The sequence below is a fragment of the Dreissena polymorpha genome, chromosome 3 (genome assembly GCF_020536995.1).
Source record: "Dreissena polymorpha isolate Duluth1 chromosome 3, UMN_Dpol_1.0, whole genome shotgun sequence".
NCBI classification, from domain to species: domain Eukaryota; kingdom Metazoa; phylum Mollusca; class Bivalvia; order Myida; family Dreissenidae; genus Dreissena; species Dreissena polymorpha.
Window position 1 is genome coordinate 23,686,114 of NC_068357.1, and position 15,400 is coordinate 23,701,513.

At 34.3% G+C, this 15,400-nt stretch overlaps 1 protein-coding gene across 1 annotated transcript; it reads left to right on the forward strand.

Moving 5' to 3' along the window:
- Window positions 1-858: 858 nt before the first annotated feature.
- On the forward strand, window positions 859-14,750 carry LOC127872086 (apoptosis-stimulating of p53 protein 2-like; the record flags this gene model as incomplete). The annotated part of the gene is given in 10 exon segments (XM_052415416.1): window positions 859-969; window positions 971-997; window positions 1,390-1,534; window positions 5,131-5,318; window positions 8,486-8,734; window positions 9,336-11,147; window positions 11,541-11,674; window positions 12,102-12,268; window positions 12,758-12,963; window positions 13,472-14,750. Coding segments are annotated over 10 exon segments (3,087 nt in total), but the record flags the coding sequence as incomplete, so codon positions are not given.
- Window positions 14,751-15,400: the final 650 nt, after the last annotated feature.

A 15,400-nucleotide genomic window follows, 5' to 3' on the forward strand; every position in this document is an offset into this window, starting at 1 on the left:
AACACTGAAAGTATTTTTTCTTTTAAATTTGGGTTATTAGTCTCATAAATCAGGGCTCCATTGTTAATTGCATACAGACAGGTTTTATTGTAAGAATTGCAGAAAATGATTTATTGTAAGTATTTTAATTACCTCTACTCTTTCTTATACAAATAGTTTCTTTATAGTTGAAATGCAAGACCAGTGTAAATATTGAAATAACCTCCTGGTGAATTTTGGCCTATAAAAAGTGACTAATGCATGTTGATTCAAGGCAAGTGGCTTAGCCATAATAGGAGATTTTCTTTCATGGCAGGCAATGTCAGAAACTTAAATTGTTGGCTAGCTGTCTTAACTAGGTTTTCACCTTAATTAACCTTTACCAAGAGCCAATAAAATGGTGAATACATCTGTGAAATTACCTCAAGTAGGCAAAACAGAAAACGTTCTGTCTTGCTATTTAGAAATAATCTGGAAAACTGCTTGACATTTCTTTGTTTTAAGTATTATTGCATTTAGAATGTTTGACATTGGGAAATCCACACTATTTCTTTAGATTTGTCACACACACACATAGACCTTTTGATTCTCCCTATAACCCGAGTAAACATGAAGGTTTTGGCTTTGTGCTTAAAATAACGTTTGGTATTAAAGTTAAAATGTAATCAACGGATCTTTATTAATTTTTTTCTGCCAGTTTGCAAAAAATAAATCTAGGTTTTGGAGAAGAAACACTTTAATGTAAAATATGCATATGCAAATTAAAATACACATTTGAAAGATGGCAAAATGCGACATGAAAAGTTACCATTCTACTCTGAGGTCCATATGCTTAGCCAATATAAGGGTTTTATTTTAATCAGATCATACTATTGGTGATTTCAGTTGCCAGGTGGGGGTGTGGACATGACGTTGAGCGAGCTCCAGGAGATGGCAGCTCGGCAACAGCAGCAGATAGAATCACAGCAGCAGGTTCTCGTTGCTAAGGAAACAGCGACTCAAGTACCTCAAACAACAGGTCAGTGGTTTGTATGACATGTCAAACACAAAAGGGTTTTTCTAACAAGGATTTTTTCTAAATATTTGGCATATGGCCTTGTTGTTACCCTCATTTTGGGAGAAATAGGGTTGTTTTGCGCATTAACACAATTTACATACAAGCCATAATTTTTCAGGTTCGAATCAAGACAAGTCTGTTAAAATTGATGGAAGATTTGAGCTCAATGTGTTACAGTCCTGCCGGAACACATAAAACAATCTTTCATTTACCAACGCCAGTGTAAATATTTAATGTTGTATACATTGCTGATATAACCATAATCACACCGAAAAGTATTTCCTCTCTTCTTTAAAATAAATGCCCTCAACAAAATGGATATTCAATAAATGTCTTATTGTTCCACACAACAGGAGCAGAAGCAGCAGCAACTTGCGTCAGAGAACGAGCGTCTACGTAAACTACGAGACAAAGTGGAGGCTCAGGAATCGAAACTGAAGAAGCTGCGGGCCCTTAGGGGCCAGGTGGAGCAACAGAGGGCAAGCAATGGCAACCTCAGTAAGTTGGGCTAACGTGGGGAAGGGTGGGGGAGCAATGGCAACCTCAGTGTAAGTGGGGCCAATGCAGGGATAGTGATGGAGGGGGAAAGGTTGGGGGGACAGGGTGGAGCAGCAGATTGGTCAAGATGTGGAGGTTGGGAAGCAAACAGCAAGCAACGGCAACCTAAGTAAGTTGAGCCAAAGTGGCGAGGTGGAGGTGGGTAGAGTGGGGGTAGGGAAGGGTTTTCATGGGTGTGTCAGGTGTGGTGGAGGGGTCGAGTTAACTGTATTATCAGTGAAGATCTTAAGCAAAATAAAGCATGATGATTACATGCGGCCTGTTCAACATTGTTTTTGTATTGTTGGGTATCCTTTTAAATAGATCTCACAACGGCTTTCAAGCTACCAAATGACTATTTGTCCTTCTTACCTGGTATTTTTATGCACCAACAAATGCTTCAAGGTTAAAAAACCACCATTAACCCATTTACCGCCAAAAGCATTAAATTCTGCCTTTATATTAATGTCACTCAGAATATTTTGTTCAGGTGGGAACAGTTCACAGCCCTATCTTTATGTCACCTAGTTTCTGTGCCTGATGATTATTATGCAAACACAACTACCTGTTTTGTCATTTCCAATCCTATCAGTGCAAATCATCTCATCCCCCAAAAACTGTCACACCGATTTCCAAGCTGAAAGTGATGAATATCAAGGTAAGCCATAATGGGTTGAAAGTCAGTTGAAAAAAAAGCCCTCAAAGCAATTCAAATGACAACAAGCTGTTTTTTGTCGGACTTAACGATTTAAGTAATTCAAAACCATGTATCGTCTCTATTGAAGTAATTTGAGAGGCGGGAAATGGCAAAAAGATGAAAAGATGAAATAGAGTAAAATGCAGCTTTTTGTTGACAATAGATTGTGTCATTTTGTGTGTGATTTGATAGGACAAAAACCTTTTTGTTTCAATTTTGGGTGGCAGTTTAGTTTTGACAAATTATGGAGATCATTGATTAATCCTTAGTTATATTTGAATGTTATATCAACTTGCTATAAGAAAACCATTGCATGGATTCAGAAATGAGAATCCAACCAGGTCTGTTTATAGTTTCTCATTATTACTCATGCAGAAAAATGGCAGACCACATGGCTTGATAGCTTTTGTGGGTTAGAAACTACATTAGGTATTCATGAGCCTACTGGATCTGGGGTTTGCAAGCATAATGAATGGGTGGGAAGATGCCTACAGTTGAGAATCTAAACTAAACAACATTTTTACAGACACCCTTTGTATTTCTATGCAGCTGTTCATAATATTGTCTTACTGTTGGCATTATAACTTCTTCCACAGGTATTCTTCCTTAGTAACAATTATACCGTTAATCTGCATTTTCTGAGGTCAAATCGGACCAGATTTATTCAAGTAGAAAGATTTACAGATTGTAACATCATTGTACCTTTAATAACTTTAGAACACATCCATGTTGAACTTCTTATTAAAATGGTTCAAATCTTGTGGCAGTTGTCTACTCGTTAACTAGGGAAAACAGAGCACTGCTTTAGGAAAATGGGGCTTAATGCAAATGCATAAAGTGTCAACCCAGATAAGCCTATGCAATCTGAACAGGCTTATTAGGGATGACTGATTTCTCCTAGAGTTGATCATTGTTGATAGAGACTTCCTTGAAATGAAAAATTCAATAAAAGCAGAACATGTCCCTGATTAGCCTGATTAGTGCTCACTGCGTTGGCTAACCGGGGACGACACTTTACCCACATTTTTTTGGCCCCATTTTCCTAGAGTGTGGTCAAAATGTGTAAAGAATGCCTGATTACTCAATCAGATCAAACTGTCATCTGCTATTCTAGTAGCTGATAAAGTGGCATTCCTCATTGATTTTTCTGGGCAAAAGAGGTTCTTGAGGCCTCGTAAAACCCTCTTCATGTCCTCAGTGTTATTGACTGAATTCCACATTTGGAATTGAACACTTGACTAATACTATACATACTTATGTACATGACAATGTAACCTTTACCAAACAATTCTAGTTGCAAGTTGCAAAATAAAAAGTTTCTTTTTGTCATGGTGTGGTCCTTTTCACACATCTAGTGATGTACAGCAAAGTTTTAATGAAAACAGACTGTATTGTTTATGTACAAAATTTGTTTAGAAACTTCTAGATAGGTAGCTCAATGAAGGAAAAAGTATAGAACATATTGTACACATAAAAAAAAAATGGTGATAACTTTTCTAAGAGTAGTGCTTTCAACTTATTGGTCCATATTGCTTTTTAATATCTAATTGCATAGTTATGTCAATTTGTAATAAAATGCTAACCTATTTTGGCATGGAAGGTATAATTTCTAAATGGAATGTTCTCCATGTATGTATGTGACATTTTGCCAGTAATAATTAACTACAGATCAGAGTGGTTAATGTCTTTGCAAGTGCACTCTCGTCATTAATAAGATTTGACATATATTAGTTAACTTGGGTCATATGTTTGGTAGGTTACATGCAGTTACATGCAAGTTTTCTGTCATCCTGGCCATATGTACATATGAACTTACCAATGAGCTGCTTTTGATCTTTTCAAAGCGTACATTCCTTAGAGTTTTTTCAATAGTATTGACAACTTTGAATAGATTTCACATGAAAGAGGACAGGAAAGCTTGCATTACAAATTCCATGATGAATTAATGATGAGAGTTTAATTGTCGGGATTTATTTCTTACAAACATTATCAGGACCACGTCAGTTGGATGTGATGGGCCTGTGAACATTCACTGACATTTGAAAACAGCAGTGATATTTGGATTTTTTTCTCCAAACTATTTAATTGCATTGTTTTTTTCAATAATTCATTGACAGTTACAGCTTAAGCATGACAGTAAAAAAAAAACACTTAATATTCAGGAGGCAATTTTGAAATGTTTCACTATTTGGTCCAATAGACGTACTAACTGTAAATGCTAGTTCCTCCATAATTGATTTGTGAAAGTTTAAATTCAAAGTGCATTTGTTGCTACTGGCAGTGTGCCATGAATTGTAAATATCTGACACATTGGTAATGCAATAATAAGTCAAGGATTTGTTGAACTTTCCTATCAGCTGGGAAAATATTGATACATGTCATATTTTGATACTGGATAAATATTGTGGTGTTGAGTGATAGAGAAAACAGTGATGTGAAGTGGCTTCTGTGCTTCTGTGGGGAAATTATCTTTGAAAGAACAATTATAATATACAAATAATGGTTTGACGTCTTAACTTAATCAGAGGAAAATATTTGTTAATAGTTTATAACTGAAGTGTATCCGGTTCAATAAGTTGGACCCTTTATTTTACAACATTAATGACATAAATTAAATTTAATATTTCTGAAAAGGAATTATTCACAGTATAAACATGGTAACAAAATGGAGGTGTTGAAGTTTAATCTGTTTTTCCACAAACAAATTGAAAACTAACAATATAAAAATCGTTTTCAGTTAAAAAACAAAACAAATTAAATGCTTTTGGAGGATAATTAAATTATAAGAAGACAAGAGAAATAACGTTTTTCACAAAAATGGAGGTGATCACGTTTTACCAGCTGTTTCCCACCATTACAGACTATGAGTTGGAGTCCATTAAAGCACTCTTTAACGAGAAGGAGAAGGAGCTTGCCCTGGCAGTCACCAAGGTGGAAGAGATGACTAGACAACTCGAGGAGATCCGCAGTGGACGCGTCAAGTCAAGCACTAATACTCAGAGTCCTGCAGCGTTGGCTGAACTCGAGAAGTTGAAGAAAGAGCTTGTGGTATGTGTTGAGTATTTGTTTTCCTCAACATTTGTCTGAATTGGGAAAAATCATGTCGTTTTGACTATAATTGGGAAATTGGTGTATAATATTTATTGCCTACAAATACTATACAATGGAGAATAAGTGTTTTCAATGTTTTATTAACGTAGGTTCAGCCTATAGAGCTGCATAGGGAAATTACCTAATTGTTGCATTTTATTTACAAAAAGAACATAACTTTTTTTTAGGTATCATTAAATTGGGAATTTCAAATTTGGGAAACATAAATACTTTTTGACATGAGAAATGGGGTTAAATAATTGGCCCAAAATTTGATGAAAAAAACAACCACTGGTATAACAAAGCAAGTATGTGCACTTAAGTATGTAAAATGTGAAATTGCAAGTATTTTTACTTAGGTTTGTAAACACTGCAAGTATATGACCTTCTTACTTGTAAACCAGCTAACCCTGGTTAATAGGTTCATCTGAATTCTGTGATTTGACTGAAATGCTCTTATAATTAGCAAAAAAGTAACATAACAAAAAAAATAAAAGTAGAGCTTTGACTGGTTTTGAATAGATTAATGTTACTTTTATAGACAATGTGTATTGATTTATTCAAGTAAGTTTGTTATTATTTATGTTTTTAATTAATTATTTGGGATTGCCATTTGGATTAATACCAAAAAAATCCTGTTATATTGAAAACATTTGACAAAAAAGTCAGTTATGTAGAAAAATACAATTGACTTAACATAAGAAAAAATATTTTACTGTGCATGTACTCAGACTTTGTCCATGTTATGTCTCTTGTTTATTCAATGCCAGGCTGTATCTTAAAAATTCAACGCTTACTCATGTGCTGACAAACATTTATGACACAAGATTAACTACATAACTTGATAAGGGACAATAACATTTTGTTTGCAACTATAAGTATGTGATTTGTTTTTTGTAAGATAAATAATTGTCATTTTTGTTGAGAAACACTTTTCATAGTATTATTTACAGTTCTGCTTTGATAAAAAGACCTAAATACAAATATTCAGATTAATTTGTATAGTGTCAGGAATATCAGGTGTGTAACTATTATTTGTAGACTGTTTGCTTAAATTGCTATTTTTTTCTCAAAATAATTTACATATTCATGTAAGCCATTACTCACACTCGACTGGTCGTTGTTGGCTTGTGTACTTCTTAAATGTATCTCAGGTACTTTTAAGTATACTTAAATGTACCCCGGGTATGGACAATATACTTAAACATACGAGGCAAATTTAGACTGTACCCTAGTTTTATTCCTGCCCAACATCCGATGTTGTAAAACGCGCTACATATAAGAAACAAAAGTCTCTTTAAACAAAACTTGCCTCATCATTCTTGTTTGATTATGAGTTTTGAAAATGTAGAAGTCAATTTACAAAAATATTGACATAACTATGAACATAATTAATTTGAAAAAATAGTCGACAACGACCAATTTAGGGTTAGAATTCCTGGGTACGTTTAAGTATATTTTTGGTACCTTAAGTATACTTAAGAGTACCCAGGGTACATTTAAGTAGTAACCAAGCCAACAATTAAGAATCAAGCCTTACTTGCTGCTATAGTACTGCTTCTGTTGTCAGCCATTGATACTTAATAGCAAATTAATGTTATATTAAAAAGTCATTCAAACTTTCTCACACCACCACTGATCTCTAATCAGTTTAAATATTGATCAATTTGAACTCCATCTGCCCTGTAATCAGTTGATTTGAAATTCTGATTTCAGCTATGATAAAAATCTAGCGTAGGTAAACTGATCAATTTATCATCAAATGTCAATATAATTTGGGATGTTTACCAAACTAACGGTGATTCATCAAATAAATATGTGTGTCATGTTTACTATGATGTATGGGACAGTGTTAAAAAAATTGATTTGAATTTTGACATCAACAAAATAATTTGCCCTACGGCTTTTGTAATTGATAATTTAAGTTAATTAAAATGCATTTATTGTTACATATTCAATAATTTTTAAAATACATTAATCAGCAGTGTTATTGATAATTTAAGTTAATTTAAATGCATTTATTGTTACATATTCAATAATTTTTAAAAATACATTAATCAGCAGTTTTTGTTGCTGATTCAAGAGGCATTTGTTGCGTCATTAATAACCCTTTATTAATTTCTAGTCTGTAAATATAATGTTCATGTTGATTTTATATTATAAAAAGAACATGTTATAAACATAAATTGGCTATAAACTTTGTGTCATTTTGACAATGTACTGAAGGCACAAGTCAGTCACGTGGCTCAAAATCAAGGTCACTACTTCAAGGTCAAAACAAAATCGGCGTTGATGTTGATGTCTCTTGGATTAACTTGTTAACATTGTATCACACACATTTCACATTGTTTAAACTATTGCACTGTACATGCTACAAATGTTATATATTTTGCACAAGAATATAACATATGTAAACATATTAAATAGGTTTAGATTGTGTTCTTTTGTAGCTTATAAGCTGCTGTAATTTGGAAGAATATTTGGAAGAAAATATTGCCTTTGACAGCTGATTTATATAAGATCGTTAATGAAAATGTTCAATGTTTTTAAAATTAACCTATTCTCAAAGTACGCTCTGAAAAGAATTTGACATTTAAATTATTTGAACATTTTTTGGACTTTGTTGTAATTTTATTGGTTTTTGACATTAGAATTGGCTTTGATCAAATCAGGTCTATAGCAAATATTTTATGAAAACAATTTAAATTAAAGAAGATACGTTTTTAAATATTTTCTTATTTTTAAATATTTTCTTATCACTCACTGTACTGGACTATATTTTTTTTAAACTAAAAAAAAACACTTGCACAGCATTAACATAATTATTGTTTTTAATTCTAATGATGCTCAATCTCACTATTTGAAAGGGAGACAAATTTTCATAGTTTCTTATTGCAAGCACTCATGAAGAACTTGTCTCCCTTTGTGGTTATTCTCTAACATTTCAAACAATCTTCAAAATATTGACCAGGTAAGCCAGGTCTCATAACTTATATCACTTCTTCAATGGGGCCAAAGACTTGACAACCATATCAATCAGATATGCAAGCATTTGGTAATACGCAACAAACAGATAATTTGCTAGCATATCATTTTTATTTAAATTAATTTCTCACTTCTTTCAGTTTAAGAACAAGCAGAATGAGCAGCAGAATGCCAAGATGGCGTCCAACCGGGAGCTGCTGGCCAAACGTAAGGATGAGCTGGCGAGAATGGACAACAGGATCCAGGAACTGCAGATGAGGCTCAAGAAGAAAAGGGCCATGAACACAGACATGGCAGAGAAGAGCAAGAATCAGCTGAACCGACCCAATCTGAACAATCAGCTGAACAATCGTAGGCCCAATGTTGCGGCCGTGGAGCCCTATATTCAGGTTAGTTTGGGTGATTTTGTACTTAAAGATATATCCAGAAAGCCGAAAGCCCAAGTGGAAAAAGTTTAAAATTGGTGTTTACAATTGAAAACATAAACTCACCAGTGTTATTTTTTGGAATGTGGCTGGGTCCCTTTGGATTGGGAAAAATTGAAGTGTTTTGACTAAAATGAGAAAAGTAGAGATGTTGTTTTGCAAAAAAACCCATAAAATTTGAGAATAAAAGTGTTTTCAATATTAAATGTACTAAGGTTCAACTTATAGAAATTGGCCAAGATCTAAATGTTAAGATCTAAAAAAATAATTTGTTGATGAAACCTTCATTTGGGAATTGGGCATTTGTAGGTCCTTTTTTGTGTTTAAATATTTACTTTTGTTCAATTGGGAATGGGACCATATATAGGCTCCGTATTTTAAGGAAAAAATACACTACTTACATATATAATACATTGGCATAATTATACACTTTACATAACGCTTAATTGTAATATTATTAAATAAAAAGCAAAAATAGCACACAAATTTACTTTAGACAAAGAATTGTTAGTAGAATATTGAAGTTTAATCATTTTAATGTTGTTTTTTTTTAAATTTTATTTAGGAACCTCCAGCAAATATCAACGCTGTCAACCCTGGTTTTGGGAAACAGGATCCCAAGTATCAGTCTCTGCCGCCGAGCTCAAAGTTCTTGTACCCGGAGAAAGTGGGTCGCCAGAGGGAAAATGATAATATTGTTGGTGACTATAAGTACGAAATGGACAAGTCTGAGGATTATAAAATCCCTCTGGTGGTTACAGTCGACAGTGCTAACAAACCCATTCCAAATGGCCTTCCATCCCCTAAACAAAGTCCAGTTAGCGTTCCCTCTAGCAGTCAGCCATTTCCCCTCTATTCTGGGAACGCTAATGGCACACAGCAACCATCAATTGTTCCAAATAATTTAACATTTAATAGTGTGAAGTTTGGTTCTGCTGGCCCACAGCGATCAGGGGTGTCACACTTCACTCCGAAACCTTTCGGCAGCACCTATAGTACATCAGTGTTACCGAACCGGAATAATAATGGTGGGGGCATTCCGATCGACCATTCACAGCTGGAGCTTCAGCCTGAACTGCGGCAGTCTGGGAGTGGACAGAGCTCGCCTGGTTCTGTTGAGAGTGTCAATGGAGGACTGGGACCTGTGACTTCGAAGTCTTTACCATCATACCCCCAACGAGATATGCAAGCGATTGGTAAAGTGCAACAGAAAGACAATACACAGGCAAATAAAGTACAAGTTGCAGGAGATAGTAGCATGCTAATTACTAAAAATCTACCAAAAGACCAAAATAGAACACTTCCTCCACCTATTCCCAATAGACAACAAAATGTGCCAAATAGTAACTCAGTACAGCCAGTAAATAACTCACGTCTACAGCCTCCATCGCCAGACAGTGTTAGTGCTAAAAACTCACCAGAAAATAATAGTGATAGTGAACAAGCGACAATGTCTGTTTCAAAGGGAATACAAAAGTTTACCGGACTTATTGCTAAAAATCAAACTGATGGACCAAAACCACATGGCGGGTTTTCAAACTTAAATCATGCCTCGGCATTGGGGGCAGTGAAACCACAAACTTACAGGTATGCATCTAAAAAAGATATAGCAAACACTTATTTAGGTACTTTTAATAATGCAGCTCTTGAGAAGTATCAGCAACAAGTGAAAACCATGCATGAAAACCTCAACATTGGGAGTAGCACTACCCCATCAGAGTCAAATCTACCATCAAACCAGGCTGAGAAGTTGAAAGAAGAGGAGAAGGATTCACTTTCGCCACTTTCGAATCACTCCTCTCCTTTGTCATCAACCTCCACCCCATCTCCTGCCAGCCCTCCCAGCTATCCTTTCGACTTCTCCACATCTCCCCCACATGCTGACATTGCGTCAGACAAAGTCAGTTTCAAGCCAAACACTCCTAAGAATGTCCGTCGCAGGCATTCTGATTCGGATAATGAGGAGATTGGCAAGGCTTTACACAAGTATGGAATAAATACCAGCCCAGCAAAGCCATTGCCTGTGCAGGAAAACCTTTCTAGGGAGCTGGATAATGCTAAAGGTGTTGTAGAAATACAGCAGACAACATTTGATAACAATATCCCACAGACTGTTCTCCTTGACAACAAGGGGAACATAGTTGAAGTGGTTGATTCTGAGAAAGACAACACAAAAGCTTCTACTGAAGACAAAGCTGATACAGTTGAAACTGTACCTGAGGTGAAATCAAATGATCCCCCGATTAAGAAGAAGACCAATCTAAAATCTTCTAGTTCCAAGAATTCTGGAAATCGAGTGACCTTTGACCCTCTGGCATTGTTACTGGATGCATCGCTAGAAGGGGAGCTTGATCTGGTCAGAAGATGTGCTTATCAGGTATGTTAGGGCACCAAGTGTGACTTGACTTTTAGGAAATCTGTTATAAGTTCATTTGTTATAACTTGTATACATACATGTAGTTCAAAGTGACAAAAATAGTACTTTAGGTACATTTCTACAAATTATAAGATGTCATGTATTTTTGACAATTTTAAAAAAGATTTAAAGTGCCTCAATATTGGAATTGTTAGAATTAAATCTGTTTGCAAACATAGTATTACGAACCCGAAGGAGTTGTAGAACTGAAAAAAATGAATCTGTTATTTTATCTCATAAAAGTTGAACAATTATTGTGTATGCTAATTTTGTCTCCATATGTACCTAATTATTAATAATTTATTATTTGTTATACATGTATTCTGTAACTATGTAAATCATTCTATTAAACAGGTTGAGAATGTTAGCACGCCAAATGACGAGGGAATCACTGCCCTACACAACGCCATTTGTGCTGGCCATTATGAAATAGTGACCTTCTTGGTGGAGTTTGGCTGTGATGTCAACTCACCGGACAGTGATGGATGGTAAATAGCTTTAACGTATTCTTCTGTTTTTGATCATCAAAATTCAACATAATATTGAAAATGGGCTGTAAGAGGGTGATCTAGATTTTTTTATATTTTACCCTAGAAAGTAAGTTTCATTTGTAAAAAGCTTTCTTCTGATACATTCTGTTTTGTTAACAAGCCATAGAGGAAGACTGTTAAACATTGATTGCCGTTAGAAAATATTAAGGATTTCATAACTAATCCTTGACAGAAGAGCTCCTAGAACATTGACATAGCCACATATATAAGCCTCGTGCACATGATAAATGTGTACTGTTCAGCTGACAGTTATAAATTATATATCAATTTATTAATGACCAGAGATTTCTGTTGAAGCAGAATCTACTGAAATCTTTGAATGACCGTACAATTGTTTTAAATAAAATGATGCCATTGTGTGTAGGACGCCGTTACACTGTGCGGCCTCATGTAACAACCTCCCGATGGTGAAGTTCCTTGTTGAACATGGAGCGTGCATCTTTGCCACCACAATCAGCGACCAGGAAACAGCAGCAGAGAAATGTGAGGAGGAGGAGGACGGCTTTGATGGCTGCTCAGAATACCTCTACAGTAGGTGGCGCTTTGTGATGTGGGAATGTGTATGAGTTTTGTATGGGAATGTTTGGTATGGGTTGGATAACTTAATGGGGTTCCTTAACAGTATGTGGCACTTTGTGATGTTGTAATGTATTCTTGTTTTGTAAATGATGTATGGTATTGGTTGGATAGCGTCTTGGGGAACAGCTGCAGGTGTTGTCTTTGTGGGCATTAATTGGACATAATTATGTTTTTCAGAATTTCTAAAGAATTTGGACTGATTTTGTAAATGAAGTTTGAAAATAAGGATCTTTCTTACTTTCTTACTTTAATATGTTTACAATTATTTTACAATGGTCCACGGGTATTTATTCACAATTAAATATAAACTTTTAATGGGCAGCTTAGTTTCTAGTGTACAAGGTGCAACTGCTAAAATTGTCATACATGAAGCATTCCGAGTTAACTACATACATTTTATGCGTTGCCCATTTATAATTTATCTTTCAATTTCTTTCCTAGGTATTCAGGAGAAGCTGGGCATCATCAACAATGGTGCGGTGTTCGCAGTGTTTGACTACAGCAAGGATAACACAGATGAGCTGGATCTTGCGATCGGGGACAAGTTTACAGTTCTCAAGAAAGGGGACGAGCATGAGAAGGACTGGTGGTGGGCCCGCAAAGACGCGCAGGAGCTGTATGGATACATACCCAAGAACTTGCTGGGGGTAAGTATATGGAGATATTTGTTACAGTTTTTACTCTTTACCATTTGGTATGCTATTCGCCTTGTTTGTAGTCCCTTAGAAAATCTGTTGAATTTTTATTTGCAACAGGTAAAATGGTTTAATTCTAGAGAAGCTGCTTATATTAAGGCAAAAGAAAGCATTTATGTTTCTGTCAATAATCCAGCAAAGTTAAGATGGGCCCAGGATTGCGTTGTAGTACAGCTTGTTCAATACACATTTTAGTGTTACCAAACCAACACAATACAAATTTCTTCTGATAACACTTCACATTAAAAGCTTTGGATCTGGAGTATTTGTTATGTTGAAAGGATTGGGCTAACGTACAACACAAACTTAGTTTTGACCCTACAATCAATCTTGATTCACAAATGTCTATCATAGTTCTGATTGGGCAATCTCTTGTACTCACGGATCTCTATCAATTTAAAATCAAAGTTTATAAAACATTAACAAACTCATCAACATTCTTTTGTTTGTGTCTTTCCAGCTCACACCAAGGGTAATTCCCAAGGAGCAGCCAAATGGTGATGTCTGAAGTATTTAGGCCACTTCAGTCCAATGTCCATTCACAGCGTTGACCATATGCAACAAAGCAAGCCAGTCTTTCCTATCAACGAACAATATTTCATATGTACATGATATTTCTGCAGTCTATGCATGCTTGAAAAAATTAAAGCAGTTATCACGTTGATTTGTGTCTGTCCACCCATGTGCATTATGATGCAATACTGATATGCAACACTTTCACTAGCAAAACTATTCAGTGCTGTATTTCATGTCACTTTCTCTCTGCTGTTGAGCTAGGGGTTTATGTACACACAGGAATAATGAAATAATGTGAATAATTACTGTATGAAGACGACTTAAATGTTACTTTGCTTTCGATAAAATTTCAAACTGAAGATGTCTGATTAAGTAAAAATTATCATTATGATTTTTGTCTTTAAATAATCATGCAATAAAAACATTTGAAAGCATAATTATTTGAAGGGATGAATATTTTAATTTTTATTTGCATACTAAAGGAGGGGAAAACTTTTGTTTTGAATCAGGCATCATATGCAATTCAAATATTTTCAGATAGATATAGCTTTCAGTGATATAGCCATTCATAAATGTTTGAAACATATAATTTTTTTGTCTGTACAGTATAAAACGCTAATGGAAAAACAGAGGCTATGCATTTATAATTTATTTAGAAAGGGAAGTTACTCTTACAGTACAACTGGATTCATGCATTCAGTATTATGTGCTAATTATTTGTACCATTTTGTACATTGATGAAAACATATTTTGAAAAAATCATATTTATTAGTAGATAGAAGATGTGTATTGTTATGATATCATTCATGCATTTATCCTTTTTGATTTGGAATTGAATTTTATTTTTAAGATTTTTCATTGTAAACATTTATATTTTTTATTAATGTTTTGTAAGCTAAAGTATTGTAATGCATTATTTTTTTATGAATATTTATCATTTAAAAAGTTGTGGTTTGTTTTCATGAATTTGTATAATTTTTCTATTAAAAACCTGGCTTTATTCTGATGTATTATTTCATTTTACTTTGAATGTTTTTCATTTGAAGATATTATTACACAAAACATTCATGAATTGAACTTATGCATACAAAAATACGTTCTGTAATTTCAATTATTTGAAATAATCTTGTTAACAATGGCTATTTTACCTTGTCAGATTTGATTTTTGAAAGCGATTTTGTAAAACAAAAATAAATTGAATAAAAAATTATCAGCATTGTGTCTGGCATGTGTTGTTCAAATTTTTGCTTAAAAAACTAAATAACACGCATTTATTAAATATTTTTAGATAACGTTTATTGAATCTAACCTGTTTTAACTATTCAAACCATATTTTTGTATGGAATACCTCATTAAAGAAAACTGTCAAAGAAAGATCAATAATGTGTACCCAGTTTTAAACAGATATTGGTTAAACAATAGAATATATTACAATTGCAATGTGTAACTTATATGCTTTCATTTATTCATCACTATCACATTATTATTACATAATGTAGTTAGACAACAGATATTTATTGTATTATGATTTTAGTATTTGTTTAATGTGAAACACAATGCATGAGTCAAATATGATAAAACATTGAAACTTGAATCACATGGTTTGTTTTGTGTATGATGGAATAGCAGGGTGTTGCTCCCCTGAGTCTCAATCTTGGATGGGTAACAAAGGAATTTTAGATGTGTAGCCTAGGAATCCAATACTTTAATACATCGAATGGCTGATGGAAAGGACATTTTTAAAGTCGTGCTGCTATTCAGACGTAAGTCTTTTCAGAAAAATGTGTACGCGGTAAAATGTGTATCTACTAATATGTGCAAAAATTATAGCTGATAATAATTCAGATTGGCCCAGAAGGGACTTGTTCCTTTT